Source organism: Hippopotamus amphibius, chromosome 13, assembly GCF_030028045.1.
Source record: "Hippopotamus amphibius kiboko isolate mHipAmp2 chromosome 13, mHipAmp2.hap2, whole genome shotgun sequence".
NCBI classification, from domain to species: Eukaryota; Metazoa; Chordata; class Mammalia; order Artiodactyla; family Hippopotamidae; genus Hippopotamus; species Hippopotamus amphibius.
Window position 1 is genome coordinate 3,314,673 of NC_080198.1, and position 17,989 is coordinate 3,332,661.

General features: G+C 40.3%; 1 protein-coding gene across 1 annotated transcript in view; it reads right to left on the minus strand.

Annotated features, from left to right (window-relative positions):
- GRIP2 (glutamate receptor interacting protein 2) overlaps window positions 1-17,989 on the minus strand; it is a 56,098-nt gene that overhangs the window by 12,222 nt on the left and 25,887 nt on the right. The window contains exon 17 of the mRNA XM_057705973.1: window positions 351-495. Within this exon, the coding sequence (XP_057561956.1) occupies window positions 351-495 (145 nt within the window). The remainder of the gene's footprint in view (window positions 1-350; window positions 496-17,989) is intronic.

Here is a 17,989-nt window from a genome sequence, read left to right on the forward strand (position 1 = left end):
GTGAGGCGACCCAGGTACCAGGGACATGGCCCCTGTACTGTGAAGGCACAGAGCAGGTGCTCCAAAAAGGCTCCCATGCTGACTTTCCACAAACGGGGGGATGGCCAGGTTTCAGGGAGCAGAGGGTTGACCACACGTTTGTCCAGCACTTACCTGAAGTCAGAGGTCTGCCAGGGGCTGGCCCCGCTCTGAGGAACTGAGGCTCAGAGAGGGAGGGGGCAGGCCCCGTGTCGCCCAGGCCGTCGATGTTGGAATAAAGGTAAGATCCAGTTTGGCTAATCCCAAAGCCCAGCCCCTGCCCCATGGGGTCCCCGGGCTCACCCGTGTGTCCCCACAGAGCCCCAGCTCACCTCTCAGCCAGGCCACGCTTGGTGAGTCCCGAGATGACAATGGGATCGAAAGGCTCCTCCGTGCCCGAGATGGTGATACCCAGGGGGCCCCCGTAGCGTTTCAGCTCCACCGTGTAGCTAATGGCACCCGTGGTCTCCTGTTCATCTGCAGGGAGGTGCACATCAAGGGTGGGGCAGACCCATCAGGAACGGGCGCTCCCAGAACCCCTGCCGAGATTTAATGCACTTACCCTCATCCGCTAATACACCCATTCCCTCAGGCATAAATGCACCCAGTCCCTAAACCACTAATACACCCATTCCCTCAGCCATCAAGTCACCTACCGCTTCAGCCATTAATACGCTCACTCCCTCATGCCATGGACGGACACATTCCCACAGCCATTAATGCACTATTTCCTCACATCATTAGTACCCCCATTCCCCCAGTCACACGTTCACTCATTCTCTCAAATTTAATTCAGCCATTCCCTCAGCCATTAATTCACCTATATCCCTCTGCCATTAATTCAGCGTTCCATTATGCCAATCATACACCCATTCATTCATTCATTCCCTAAGCCACTAACAAACCCACTTCCTGAGCCAATAGTTCACCCTTTCCTTCATGCACCCGTGCCCTCAGTCTTAATACACACATTCTCTCAGCCATTACTTCACCTATTTCTTCACCATTAAGCACCCATTCCCTCTTACATTAAATCACGGATTCCCTCATCCAACAATACACCCACATTCCCTCAGCCATTAATACACCCATTCTCTCATGCCATGAATTCACCCATTCCCTCATCATTAACTCACCTATTCCCTCAGCCAATAATTCACCGTTTTATAAGCCACTACCACACCCATTCCCTCATGCCAATAACATACACATTCCCTCAGCCATTAACACTCATCCCCTCATGCCACTGATTCACCCATTCACTCACCTATTAGTACACAGATTTCCGCATCCATTATTTCACACACTCTCTTCTGTTAATTCACCTATTTTCTCAGCCATTAACCCATTTCCTTATACCATTAATTCATCCACGTCCCTCCACCATTAATTCATCCATTCCCACAGCTATCAATACACCCATTCCATCATGCCGTTAATACACCCATTCGTTCAGTCAGTAATTCATCCATTCTCTCAGCCACTAATACATCCATTCCCTAAGCCATTGATTCACCCAGTCTCTCAATCATTTGTTCAACCATTCACTCCTGCTAGTAACTCATCCAATCCCACAGCCACTACCATACCCATTACCACAGCCATTAGTTCACCCATTCCTTCATGGCTTTAATGCACGAATTCCCTCAGCCATTAATTCATCCATTCCCTCAGCTATTGATTCTCCAATCCTCAGCCATCAATTCACCCATTCCATCACCCATTAATTCCATTTCCCCAGCCATTTATTTACTCATTCCATCAGCCATTAGTTCACTCATCAACCAGGCATAATATACCCATTCCCTCAGTGATTAGTTCACACATTCATTCATGCCATTAAGAGACTATTCCTTCTGCCATTAACACACCCATTCCCTTAGCCATACTTAATCCACTCCCTTTATTATTTCACTAGTTACTTCAGCCATTAATTCGCCCATTTAATCAGGCATTAATATACCCATTCCTGTAGCCAATAATACACCCATTCCCTCATGCCATTAATACATCCATTTCCTCATGCCATTAATTCACACCTCTTACCTATTCTTGCAGATATTAATTCACCTATTCCCTCTTACCTTAAATCACGGATTCCCTCATGCAATAATACACCAATTCCCTCATCCATTAATTCACCTCTTCCCTCAGCCATTAGTTCACCCATTCCCTCACGCCATTAATACACCCATTCCCTCATGCCCTCCGTACACCCTTTCCTTCAGCCATTAATTCACCCATTTCCCAGCCATCATTTCACTCACTCCCTCAGCCATTAATTCACCATTCCCTCATGCCATTATTATACCCATTCATTCAGCCTTTAATTCATCCATTCATTCAGCCTTTAATTCATCCATTCCTTCAGCTATTAATTCACCATTTCCCCTAGTCATTTATTCACCTATTCCACCAGTGATTGAGTCACCATTTCCCTAAGGTATTAATTCACCCATTCCCTCAGCCAGTATTTCAAACATTCCATCAGCCATTATTTCGGGCTTTCCCTCAGCCGTTAAAACATCCATTCTCTCAGCCATTATGTCACCCATTCCCTCATCCATTACTTCACCCATTCCCTCATCCATTACTTCACCCATTCCCTCAATGATTTTTTTTCAAAGCACTTTACTTTTATTGAACTCACATAACCCTCATAACAATTTATGATACAGGTGATATTGCAATCTCCGTTTTGCAGATAAAGAAACTAAAGCACAGAGATAAGTTGTTCAGAGTCCCAACCTAGTAAGTGGTGCAGTTATAAGAAATCTGGCTCTAGATTCTATACTCTGAAATAGAAGACTCCTGCCTTCCTAGAATATGTGTAATCTGGGAGATCTTACATTAGGAGAAAATTTCAAATTACATCATTATTGGGGTAAGATTGAGGATGTTTTGTTATGGTTTCTAGGGATCAGACTTATCAAAGCTGCACTGAATATCTACTGCTATCCATTGTCCCTGTTCTCACATAGACAAAAAAGCAACTGTCCCATAGGGCAGAAAGCCAGAACAGCAGTGAGAAGACACCTAACCAAACAAACACAAATCAGCAGAGTAACATAAGGAAACTGCTGGGTCCAGCCCTGCCTAACAGCTACCTTAATGCCCCTACTTAAGTATGTCATATTTTCACTAATAACTTAGAAAATATCTGGTCAGATAGAATGGCTTGATTTTCAGAGCAGTAAATAGGTCTATCTGCCAATTATATATATTGGGAGGAACTAAAACATTTTCAAACACATCACTTTTGAAAATCTCACCAGTAACATTACCTTGTCAAATAGAAATAATCTAATATTCATTTCTTCTATAATTTTTTTCACAGAAAGGCATTTTAAATATAGCAGTGTGTACACGTCAATCCCAAACTCCCAATATATCCCTCACCCGCCGCCATCTCCCCTGGTAACCATAATTTCATTCTCTAAGTCTGTGGATCTGTTTCTGTTTTGTAAGTTCATTTGTATCATTTTTTTTTTTGTATTCCACATATAAGTGATATCATATGATATTTGTCTTCTCTGTCTTACTTCACTTAGTATAATAATCTCCAGGTCCATCCATTTTGCTGCAAATGGCTTTATTTCATTCTTTTTAATGGCTGAGAAATATTTTGTTGTATATATGTACCATATCTTCTTTATCCATTCTTCTGCTGGTGGACATGTAGATTGCTTCCATGTCTTGGCTATTGTAAACAGTGCTACAATGACAATGGGGTGCATTGTATCCTTTCAAACCATGTTTTTCACTGGATATATGCCCAAAAGTGGGATTGCTGGATCATATGGTAGCTCTATTTTTAGTTTTTTAAGGAACCTCCATACTGTTCTCCATAGTGGCTGTACCAACTTACATTCCCACCAATAGTGTAGGAGGGTTCCCTTTTCTCCACACCCTCTCCAGCATTTATTGTTTGCAGATTTTTTTGATGATGGCCATTCTGACTGGTGTGAGGTGATATCTCATTGTAATTTTGATTTGCATTTCTCTAACAATTAGCGATCTTGAGCATCTTTTCATGTGCCTCTTGGCCATCTGTATGTCTTCTTTGGAGAAATGTCTCTAGGTCCTCTGTCCATTTTTTGATTGGGTTTTGTTTTTCTGATATTGAATTGCATGAGCTGTTTGTAAATTCTGGAGACTAATCCTTTGTCAGTCACATTGTTTGCAAATATTTTCTCCCATTCTCTGGGTTGTCCCTTTGTTTTGTTTATGGTTGCCTTTGCTGTGCAAAAGTGTTTCAGTTTAATTAGGTCCCATTTGTTTATTTTTCTTTTTATTTCCATTACTCTGGGAGATGGATTGAAAAAGATATGCTGCTATTTATGTCCAAGAGTATTCCGTCTATGTTTTCCTCTAAGAGTTTTATGGTATCTGGTCTTACGTTTAGGTCTTTAATCCGTTTTGAGTTTATTTTTGCGTATGGTATTAAAAAAGGTTCTAATTCCATTTTTTTTACATGTAATGGTCCAATTTTTCCAGCACCATTTATTGAAGAGATTGTCTTTCCTCCATTTTATAGCCTTGACTCCTTTGTCATAGATTACTTGACCATAGGTGTGTGGGTTTATTTCTGGGCTTTCTATCCTTCCTCCTAAACAATTAATTCACCTATTCTCTCAGCCATTAATATACCAATTCCCTCATCCCATTAATACACCCATGCCTCAGCCATTAGTCACCCATTCTCTCAAGCCATTAATGACCCCATTCCCTCAACCATTAATACACCAATTCCCTCATGCCATTAATATGATTCCCTAAGCCATCAACTCATCTATTCCCTCAGCCATTAGTACACCCATTAATTCACCCCTTCCCTCAGCCATTAATTTACTTATTCCCACAGCCATCAATACACCCATTCCCTCAGCCATAAATTCACCCATTCCAACAACCATTGACTCACTATATCCTAAGATATTAATTCACCCATTAAGTTAGCCATTATTTCAAACATCCCCTCAGATATTAATTCAGCCATTCCCTCAGCCATTACTTCAGCCATTCCCTCAGCCATTAATGTACCCATTCCCTCAGCCATTATTTCAAACATACTTCAACCATTAACTCAGCCATTCCCTCAGCCATTAATACACCAATTTCCTCATGAAATTGTTGTACCCATCTGTCAGCTATCAGTTCCCCCATTCATTCATGCCATTAATACACCCATTCCATCAGGTATAGTTCATCCGTTCCCTCGGCCGTTAGTTTACCCATCCCCTCAGTCATCAATACACCCATTCCCTCACCCTTTAATATACCCGTTCGTTCATGCCATTAACACACCCCTTTCCTCCTCCATTAATTCACCCATTTCCTCATGACATTGATATACCCATTGCTCAGCCATGGTTCATTTATTCCCTCAAAAACTAATACATGCATTTCCTCAGCCATTAATTCACCCATTGCCTCAGCCTTTAAATCACACATTCCCTCAGCCCTTAATACACCCATTATTCAGCCATTAATTCATCCTTTCTCTCAGCTAATACACCCATTCTCTCAGTGACTAATGTACCCATTTCTTCATGCCACTAATTTACCCATCCCCTCAGCCCTAATACACACATTCCCTCAGTCTTTTTTTTTCCCATCAGTCTTTAAATCACCCTTTCCCTCTCTATTAATTTGCTACTCCTCTCAGCCATTAATTCACCCATTCCTTCACACATTAATATACCCATTCCCTCATGCCATTAATTCACTCACTCCTCCAGCCACTAATACACCCATTTCCTCATGACATTAAATTCACCCATATCCTAATGTCATTAACTCACCCATTCCCTCAGCCACAAATTCACCCATGCCTTCAGCCACTAATATACCCATGCCCTCAGTGATTAATTCACGCATTTCCCCAGGTATTATTACACTCAGTCCCTGAGGCATTAATTCACCCAGTCCTTGAGCCATTAATTCATCCTTTCCCTCAGCTACTATTACACCCTTTCCCTTATCCATAGTTCACCCACTCCGTGAGAAATTAATTCACCTAAACCCTAAGCCATTAATTCACCCATTCTGTCAGCCACTAATACTGTTATCGAGCAGGGCCCTGTGGGGCTCCTGGGAACAAAAGCCTTTCTGTGTCCCCTATTTCTTTGATTACAGGAAATAGGCTTCAACCTCCATGACCCTCCCTAAGATCCAACAGGCAGATTCAAGCAGTTGTTAATTAAGGAAGGGAGGGGATGCGATTCAAGGGAGAAACAAACAGTCAACAGAAACAATAGTGCAGCCTTGGGGCAAGGTCCTTGTTGCACATCAAGGGATACACACAACAATAACTTTGAGCTGTTTTGCAGGTACTGAAACCCCCACCACGTGGGAGAAGCTAACAGTTAACTATGGTCTGCTGCCCACAAGCATGTAGACCCAGACTGGTTGGAACCAGGAGGTTGATGATATTGACTCCCACTCACCAACCAATCAGAAGAATGTCCACAAGCTGATCACACCCTCTTTGAACCATGACTATAAAACCTCTCACCTCTCTAACTTGGGAGGCACAGTTTTGAAGGCATTTGCCTGCTGTGGCTCCCTTTGCCTGGTAAAGCAATAAAGCTGTTTTTTTCTACTTCACCCAAAACTGTCTCCAAGATTAATTTGGTGTTGGGGTACAGAGGCCAGATTCAGCTTTGATATACCACTTCACTCAGGCATTAACTCAACATTCCCACAGCAATTAATACATTTCTGCATCCTATAATACACCCATTCCCTCATGCCTCAACTCACCCATTCCCTCAGCCATTAATACACCCATTGCCTCATCCATTAATACACCCATTGCCTCATCCATTAATACACCCATTGCCTCATCCATTAGTTCATTCATTCTTTCAGCCACTAATACATTTATTCCTGCAGCTATTCATTCACCCATTCCCTCAGCCATTAGTTCACCCATTTCCTCAGCCATTAACACACACGTTCCCTGATCCATTAATATACCTATTGCCTCAACAATATACCCATTCCAACAGCCATTATAGTCACCCATTCTTTCCACCATTAGTTCACTCATTCTTTAAGCCAGTAATGCATGAAGTCTCTCAGGCATTAATTCACCTATTCCCTCAACCATTAGTTCACCCATTCGGTCAGCCACATTCACCCATTTCTTAAGACTTTAGTTCACTCATTCCCTCAACTATTAACACACCAATCTTCTAGGCCACTAATGCACCCATTCTCTCAGCTATTAAGTCACCCATTCCTTCATCCATTAATATACCCATTCCCTCATGCCATTGATTCATTTATTCCCTCCATCATTAATTCATCTATTCTCTTAGCCATTAGTTCACCCATTACATCAGCCATTAATTCACCCACTCCCTCAACCATTAATTAACCTATTTCCTCAGGCATTAATACACTATTCCCTGAGCCATTAATACTTACTCTCATTTATAATATACCCAGTTCCTCATGCCATTAATACACCCACTCCCTCAGCAATAAATTCATCTATTCCCTCAGCCATTAATACACCAATTTGCTAATGCCATTAATCCACGCATTACCTCAGCCCTAAAAAAACTTTCCAGAAGCTATTAATTCACCCATTCTTTCCACCATTTATTCACTCATTCTCTAAGCCACTAATGTACCCAGTCCCTTAGGCATTAACTCACCTATTCCCAGCCAGTAGTTCACCCATTCCTTCAGCCACATATACCCATTTCCCAAGACATTATTTCACCCATTCCCTCAACCACTAATACAACCATTTTCTAAGCTACTAAGGCACCCATTCTCTCAGCCATTAATTCACACATTCCATCAGCCATTAATTCAGCCAATCTCTCAGCCATTGTTTCACATATTCTCTGCCATTAATTTATTTCCTCAGCTATTAATTCACCCATTCCCTCATCCATTAATACACCTATTCCCTCAGCCATAAATACACTCATTGCTTCATGCCATTAATTTACCCATTCCCAGCCCTAATACACACATTCCCTCAGCCTTTAATTCACACTCTTCTCAGTCATTAATTCATTTATTCCTTCAGACTTTAAAATACCCATTGCCTCATGCCATTAACAACCATTCTCTCAGCCATTAATCCATGTATTTTCTCAGCCATTAATACACCCAGTTCCTCATTCCATTAATTCACCCATTCCCTCAGCCATTAATACACCCATTCCCTTAGCCACTAATGCACCCATTCCTTCAGCCATTAGTTCACCTATTCTCTCAGCCATTGATACACCCATTCCTTCACCCATTAATATACCCATTTCTTCATGCCATTAATACACCCATTCACTCAGTCATTAATTCACCCATTCTTTCCTCCATTACTGCACTCATTCTCTAATCCACTAATTCACCCAATCCTTTAGGCATTAATTTACCCATTCCCTCAGCCATTAGTTCATCCATTCCCTCAGCCACTAATAATACAACCATTTACTGGGCCTCTAATCTATCCATTCTCTCAGCCATTAATTCAGCCATTCCTTCAGCCTGTGATGCACCAATTCCCTCAGTGATTAATATGCACATTTCTCCATCCCATTTAATTCACCCACTCTCACATCCATTAATTCACCAATTACCTCAGCTATTAATTCAGGCTTTCCTTCAGACATGAATTCATTCATTCCCTCAGCCATTTATTCACCCATTCCCACAAACATTATACCCATTCCCTCAGACCTTAAACACCAATTCCCTTAGCCATTAATACACACATTCCTAATAAGACACTGATGAAAGAAATAAAAGATGACACAAACAGATGGAGATACACCATGGTCTTGGATTGGAAATATCAATATTGTGAAAATGACTATAGCATTCAAAGCAATCTACAGATGCAATGCAATCCCTATCAAATTACCAATAGCATTTTTCACAGAATTAGAACAAAAAATTTTACAACTTGTATGCAAACAGAAAAGACCCCTAATACCACAGAAATCTTTAGAAAAAAAAAAAGCTGGAGGAATCAGCCTCCTTTACTTCAGACTATACTACAGAGCTATAGTAATCAAAACAGTATGGTACCAGCACAAAAACAAATATAGATCAATGGAATAGGATAGAAAGTCCAGAGATAAACTGATGCACCCATGGTAACCTCATTTAAGACAATAAAGGCAGGAATGTACAATGGAGAAAAGACAGTTTCTTCAATAAGTGGTGCTGGGAAAACTGGATGGGTACATGTAAAGAAATGAAATTAGAACACTCCCTCACATCATACACAAAAATAAACTCAAAATGGATTTAAGATCTAAATGTAAGGCCAGACATTATAAAACTCTTAGAGGAAAACATAGGCAGAACACCCTTTGACATAAATTGCAGCAACATTTTTTTAATCCAACTCCTAGAGTAATGAAAACAAGAATAAAAATAAACAGATGGGACCTAATTAAACTGAAAAGCTTTTGCATAGCAAAAGAAACCATAAAACAAAAAGACAACCCACAAAATGAGAGAAAATACTTGCAAATGATGTGACCAACAAGGGATTAATCTCCAAAATATACAAACAGCTCATGCAGCTCAATATCAAAAAATGAAAGAACCCAATCAAAAAATGGGCAGGAAATCTAAATAGACATTTCTCCAAAGAAGACATACAGATGGCCAAGAGGCACATGAAAAAATCTCAACAACACTAATTATTAGAGAAATGAAAATCAAAGCTACAGTGAAGTACCACCTCACACTGGTCAGAATGGCCATCGTGAAAAAAATCTACAAACAATAAATGCTAGAGATGGTATAGAGAAAAGGGAAACCTCTACACTGCCAGTGGAAATGTAAATTGGTACAACTATTATGGAGAAACAGAGGTTCCTTAAGAACCTAAAAGTAGGGCTACCACATGATCCAGCAATCCCACGCCTGAGCCTATATCTGGAGAACACCATAATTTGAAAACATACATGCACCCCAGTGTTCACTGCACTATTTACAATAGCCAGGACATGGAAGCAACATAAATGTCCACTGACAGAGGAATGGATAAAGAAGATGTGGTGCATATATACAATGGAATATTACTCAGCCACAATAAAGAATGAATAATGCCATTTGCAGCAACATGGATGGAGCTAGAGATTATCATACTGAGTAAAGTAGTGAGACAGAGAAAGACAAATATATGATATCACTTATATGGGGACTCTAAAAAAATGGTACAAATGAACTTATTTACAAAACAAAAATAGAGTCACAGATAAAACACAAACATGGTTACCATGGGGGAAAAGGAGGGGGGGAATAAATTGGGAGACTGGGATATACACACTACTATGTATAAACTAGATAATTAATAAGAGCAAACTCTCTCAATACTCTTAACAACGTATATGGGAAAAGAATCTAAAAAAAGAGTGAATGTATGTATATGTAACACTAATTAACCTTGCTGTACAACAGAAGCTAACACAAGATTGTAAATCAACTATAATCCAATAAAAATAAAAGCAATTCATCCATTCCGTGAGCCACTAATATAACCATTCCTTCAGCCATTATTTCAGCCATTCCCTCAGCCATTAACACACCCATTACATCCACACTTAAATCACCAATTCCCTGTTGTTAATTCACTCATTCCCTCAGTCACTGATTCTCCCATTCCTTTAGCCATTACCCAACCACTCCCTCAGCCATTAATTCTGCCATTACCTGATCCTTTGAAACACCAGTTCCCACAACCATTAGTACATACATTCCCCTATCCACTAATTTACCCATTCCCTCAGCCATTATTTTAGCCATTCCTTCAGCCATTAATTCAACCAATCCCTAAGCATTATTTCAGTCATTCACACAGCCATTCCGACAGCAATTCCCTCAACTACTAACACCACATTCTGCTACCCATTAATTCAGCCATTCCCTCAGCCACTCATTCAGGCATTCACTAGCCATTAATTCACCCATTCCATCAGCCATTAATACACCAATGCTTTCATGCCTAATACAACCACTCCTTCAGCGATTACTTCACTCATTCCCATAGCCATAATTTCAGCCAATCCCCTGAGCCTTCAATACACCAACCTTTCAACAATTAATGCACACAATCCTTCATCCAGTAATTCACACATTCCTCAGCCATTAATTCGGGCAATTCCTTAGCTTTTAATTCATCCATTCTCTCAGCTGTGAATGCATCCATTCCTTCAGGCATTAATTCATCTATACTTTCAGCCATTAATACACCAATTCCCACAAGTCTAATACATCCATCCCCTCAGCCATTAGGTCAACCATTCACTCAGCCATTAATTCTCCCATTCCCACAGCCATTAATACACCCATTCCCTCATGCCATTAGTTCACCTGTTAATTCAGCGATTATTTCACCCATTCCCTCAGCTATTATTCATACATTCCCTCGGCATTAATGCACCCATTCCATCTGTATGTAAATCACTAATTCCATCAGCTCTTGTTTCATTCATTCCCTCAGACACTGGTGTTCCATCTCCTTTAGCCAGAACTCAACCATTCCCTAATCCTTTGAAACACCATTTCCCTAAACTATTAATACATACATTCCCCCAACCATTATGTTACCCATTCCAAGCATTAATTCAGACATTCCTTCAGCCAATAATTCAGTCAATGCAGAATCCATTAATTCAACCATTCCCTCAGCCATTAGTCTATGTATACACTCAAAGATAAATCATGTACACCCTCAGACATTAATACATCAATTTACCCAGGGCTAATAAACCCATCCCTTCAACAATTCATTCACCCATTTGCTCAGCCATTATTTTACCCACAACCTCATTCCATCAGTTCACACATTCTTTCAGCTATTATTTCAACTATTCCTTCAGTCATTAATTGAGCTATGCCTTCAGCAATATTTCAGCCATTCCCTCAGCCATTAATTCAACCAATCCCTAAGCATTATTTCAGTCATTCACAAGCCTTTGATATACCAATTACCTCTACCACTATATCACAATCCGCCATCCACTAATTCATCCATTTCCTCAGCCATTAATTTAGGCATTCCCTCACCATTAATTCACCCCTTCCATCAGCCATTAATAAACCATTTCTTTCATGCCTAATACACCCATTCCTTCAGCAATTACTTCAATCATTTCTTCAGCCATTTTTTCAGGCATCCCCTAGCCTTCAACACACCAATTCAATCAACCATTAATACACACATTCCTTCATCCAAAATTCACCCATTCCTCAGCCATTAATTCAGGCATTCCCTTAGCTATTAATCCACCTATTCCCTCAGCCATTAATTCATCCATTCCATCAGCCATTATTACACCAAAGCTTTCATGCCTAATACAACCAGTCCCTCAGTGATTACTTTACTCATTCCCATAGCCATAATTTCAGCCAATCCCCTGAGCCTTCAATACACCAATCCTTCAACAATTAATGCACATGTTCCTTTATCCAGTAATTCACACATTCCTCAGCCATTAATTCGGGCAATCCCTTAGCTATTAATTCATCCATTTTCTCAGCCATGAATTTATCCATTCCTTCAGGCATCAATTCATCTACCTTCAGCCATTAATACACCAATTCGCACAGGTCTAATACATCGATTCCCTCAGAGATTAGTTCAACCATTCAATCAGCCATTAATTCACCCAATCCCTAAGCATTATTTCAGTCATTCACATAGCCTTTGATACACCAATTCCCTCTACCACTAATACCACATTCTCCCATCCATTAATTCATTTCCTCAGCCATTAATTCAGGGAGTCTCTAAGCCATTAACTCACCCATTCCATCAACCATTCATACACCAATTTTTTCAAGCCTCATACACCCATTGCTTCAGCGATTACTCACTCATTCCCTGCGCCATTATTTCAGCCGTTCCCCTGAGCCTTCAATACACCAATTCCCTCAACAATTAATACACACGTTCCTTCATTCAGTAATTTACCCATTTTTCAGCCATTAATTCAGGCAATCCCTTAGCTATTAATTCACCCATTCTCTCACCCATGAATTCATTCATTCCTTCAGACATTAATTCATCTATACCTTCAGATACTAATACACCAATTCCCACAGGTCTAATACATCCATCCCCTCAGCCATTAGTTCAACCATTCACTCAGAAATTAATTCATCCATTCTCACAACCATTAATACACCCATTCCCTCATGCCATTAGTTCACCTGTTAATTCAGCAATTACTTCACCCATCCCCTCAGCTATTATTCAAATATTCCCTCAGCATTAAGGCACTCATTCCATCTGCATTTAAATCACCAATTCCCTCAGCTGTCATTTCAGTCATTCCCTCAGCCACTGGTGTTACATTTCCTTTAATCAGAACTCAACCATTCCCTTATCCTTTGAAACACCATTTCATGTAAAACATTCATACACATTCCCATAATCATTAAGTTACCCATCCCCTCAGACATTAATTCAGACATTCCTTCAGACAATAATTCAGTCAATCCTGAATCCATTAATTCAACCATTCCCTCAGCCATTAATTTACTTACACCCCCAACCATTAATTCACATATATCCCCAAATACTTATACACCAATTTACCCAGGACTAATATATCCATCAGTTCAGTGATTAGTTCACCCTTTCGCTCAGCCATTATCTTACCCACAACCTCATGCCATTAGTTCATCCATTCCTTCAGGTATTATTCAACCATTCCCTCAGCCATTATTTTAATCATTCCTTCAACCATATTTCAGCCATTCCCTCAGCCATTAATTCAACCAATTTCTAAGCATTATTTTAGTCATTCACAAAGTCACTACTAATACCACACTCCCCCATCCATTAATTCATCCATTTGTTTAGCCATTAATTCAGGCATTTCCTCAGCCATTAATTCACCCATTCCATCAGCCATTAATAAACCAATTCTTTCATGTATAACACACCCATTCTTTAAGCGATTACTCACTCATTCCCTCACCCATTATTTCATCCTTTCCCCCCAGCCTTCACTACACCAATTTCCTCAACCGCTAATACACTCATTCGTTCATCCATTAATTCACTCATCCCATCCACCATTAAAACACCAATTCCATCATGCCTAATACACCCATTCCTTCAGCAATAACTCACTCATTCCCTTATCCAGTATTTCAGCCATTTCCCCCAGACTTCAAATACAATTCCCTCAACCATTAATACGCACATTCCTTCATCCAGTAATTCACCCATTGTGAACCAATAATTCAGTCAATCCCAAATCCATTAATTCAACCATTCCTTCAGCCATTAATTTAGATATTCCCTCAGCCATATTTCAGCCATTCCCTCAGCCATTAATTCAACCAATCCCTAAGCATTATTTCAGTCATTCACACAGCCATTCCTACAGCAATTCCCTCAACTACTAATACCACATTCCGCTACCCATTAATTCAGCCATTCCCTCAGCTATTATTTCAGCCAGTCCCTCCAGGCTTCAATACACCCATTCCTCAAGCATTAACACACACATCCCTTCATCCAGGAATTCCCCCATGCCTCAGCCAGTAATTCAGCCAATCCCAAATTCACTGATTCAGCCATTCCCTCAGACATTAATTCACTTATACCCTCGACTACTAATTCACCTATACTCTCAGACTTTAATACATTGATTTACCCAGGCCTAATACACCCATCCCCTCACCCATTAGTTCACCCATTCCCTCTGCCGTTATTTTACCCACACTCTACGCCATTAGTTCAGCTATTCTTCAGCTATTATTTCAACCATTCCCTCAGCCATATTTCAGCCATTCCCTCAGCCATTAATTCAACCAATCTCTAAGCATTATTTTAGTAATTCACACAGCCTTTAATACACCAATTCCCTCAACCACTTATACCACATTCCCCCATCCATTAATTCATCCATTTTCTCAGCCATTAATTCAGGCATCCTTCAGCCATTAATTCACCCATTCCATCAGCCATTAATACACCAATTCTTTCATGCCTAATACACCAATTCCTTCAGCGAATACTTCACTCATTCCCTCAGCCATTATTTTAGCCTTTCCTGCCAGCCTTCAATATACCAACTCCATTAACCATTAATATACATTCTTTCATCGATTAATTCACTCATTCCATCAGCCATTAATACACCAATTCTTTCATGCCTAATACACCCATTCCCGCAGTATTATGTCACTCATTCCCTCAGACATTATTTCTGCCATTCCCCCCAGCCTTCATTACACCAATACCCTCAAGCATGAATACAGACGTTCCCTAACACATTAATTCACCCATTCCTGGGTCAATAATTCAGTCAATCCAGAATCTATTAATTCAACCATTCCCTCAGCCATTGATTCACTTATACCCTTAATCATTAAATCACATACACCCTCAGACAGTAATACATCAACTTACCCAGGCCTAATACACCCATCCCCTCAGTGATTCGTTCACCCATTCGCTCAGCCAACATTTAACCCACAACCTCATGCCATTAGTTTCACGCATTCTTTCAGCTATTATTAGAACCATTCCTTCAGCCACTAATGAGCCATTCCTTCAGCCATATTTCAGCCATTCCCTTAGCCATCAATTCAACCATTCCCTAAGCATTATTTCAGTCATTCACACAGCCTTTAATATACAAATTCCCTCAACCACTATACCACAATCCACCATCCATTAATTCATCCATTTCCTCAGCCATTAATTCAGGCATTCCCTCACCATTAATGCACCCCTTCCATCAGCCATTAATAAACCAATTCTTTCACGCCTACAACACCCATTTCTTTAGTGATTCTTTTACTCATTCCCTCAACCATTATTTCAGCCATTACCTCCACCTTTCAATACACCAATTCCCTCAACCACTAATACCACAGTCCCTCATTCATTAATGCATTCATTTTCTCGGCCAATAATTCAGGCATTTCCTCAGCCCCTAATCCAGCCATTCTGTCAGTCATTAATACATCAATTCTTTCATGCCTCATACATTCATTCCTTCAGCAATTACTCACTCATTCCCTAAGCCATTATTTCGGCCAATTCCCTGAGCCATGAATACACCAATTCCCTCAACCATTAATACACACATCCCTTCATCCAGTAATTCACCAAATCCTCAGCCATTAATTCAGGCAATCCCTTAGCTATTAATTCACCCATTCTCTCAGCTGTGAATTCATCCATTCCTTCAGGCATTAATTCATCTATACTTTCAGCCATTAATACACCAATTCCCATAAGTCTAATACATCCATGCCCTCAGCCATTAGTTCAACCATTCACTCAGCCATTAATTCTCCCATTCCCACAACCATTAATACACCCATTCCCTCACACCATTAGTTCACCTGTAAATTTAGCGATTATTTCACCCATTCCCTCAGCTACTATTCAAACATTCCCTCGGCACTAATGCACCCATTCCATCTGCATTTAAATCACCAATTCCATCACCTGTCATTTCACTCATTCCCTCAGCCATTGATGTTCCTTTTCCTTTAGCCAGAACTCAACCATTCCCTCATTCTTTGAAACACCACATCCCTAAACCATTAATGCACACATTCCTCCAACCATTAAGTTAACCCATTCCCTCAGATATTAATTCAGACATTTCCTCATCCAATAATTCAGTCAATCCAGAATCCATTAATTCAACCATTCCCTCAGCCATTAATTTACTTACACCTTCAACCATTAATTCACATATACCCTCAAACATTGATACACCAATTTACCCAGGACTAATACATCCATCCCCTCAGTGATTAGTTCACCCTTTCGCTCAGCCATTATTTTACCCACAACCTCATGCCATTAGTTCACCCATTCCTTCAGGTATTATTTAACCATTCCCTCATATTTCAGCCATTCCCTCAGTCATTAATTCAACCAGTCCCTAAGCATTATTTCAGTCATTCACAAAGCCTTTGAGACACCAATTCCTTCAACCACTAAAACCACACTCCCCCATCCAGTAATTCATTTGTTTAGCCATTGATTCAGGCATTTCCTAAGCCATTAATTCACCCATTCCATCAGCCATTAATAAATCAATTCTTTCATACACAACACACCCATCCCTTCAGTGATTACTCATTCATTCCCTCACCCACTATTTCATCCTCTCCCCCCAGCCTTCACTACACCAGTTCCCTCAACCATTAATACACACATTCATTCATCCATTAATTCTCCCATTCCATCCCCCATTAATGCACCAATTCTGTCATGCCTAATACACCCATTCCTTCAGTGATTACTCACTCATTCCCTCAGCCAGTATTTCAGCCATTCCTCCAGCCTTCAATACACCAATACTCTCTACGATTAATATACACACGTTCCTTCATCCATTTATTCACCCATTCCTCAGCCAATAACGCAGCCAATCTTGAGTCCATTAATTCAGCCATTCCCTCAGCCTAAATTCACTTCTTCTCAACCATTAATTCACCTAAACCCCCGTCCTTAATATATCAATTTACCGAGGCATAGTACACCCATCCCCTCAGCGATTAGTTCACCCTTTCGCTCAGCCATTATTTTACCCACAACCTTATACCATTAGTTCACCCATTCCTTCAGCTATTATTTCAACCGTTCCTTCAGCCATTATTATAACCATCCCTTCAGTCTTATTAAAGCCATTCCTTCAGCAATTAATTGAACCAATTCCTAAGCATTATTTCAGTCATTCACACAGTGTTTGATACTCCAGTTTCCTCAACCACTAATATCACATTCCCACATCCATTAATTCATCCATTTGCTCACCCATTAATTCTGACATTCCCTCAGTCATTAATTCACCCATTCCATCTGCCATTAATACACCAATTCTTTCATGCCTAATACACCCATTCCCTCATGCCATTACTTCAACATTAATTCAGCGATTATTTCACCCATTCTCTCAACCATTAATGCACCCATTCCATCTGCATTTAAATCACCAATTCCATC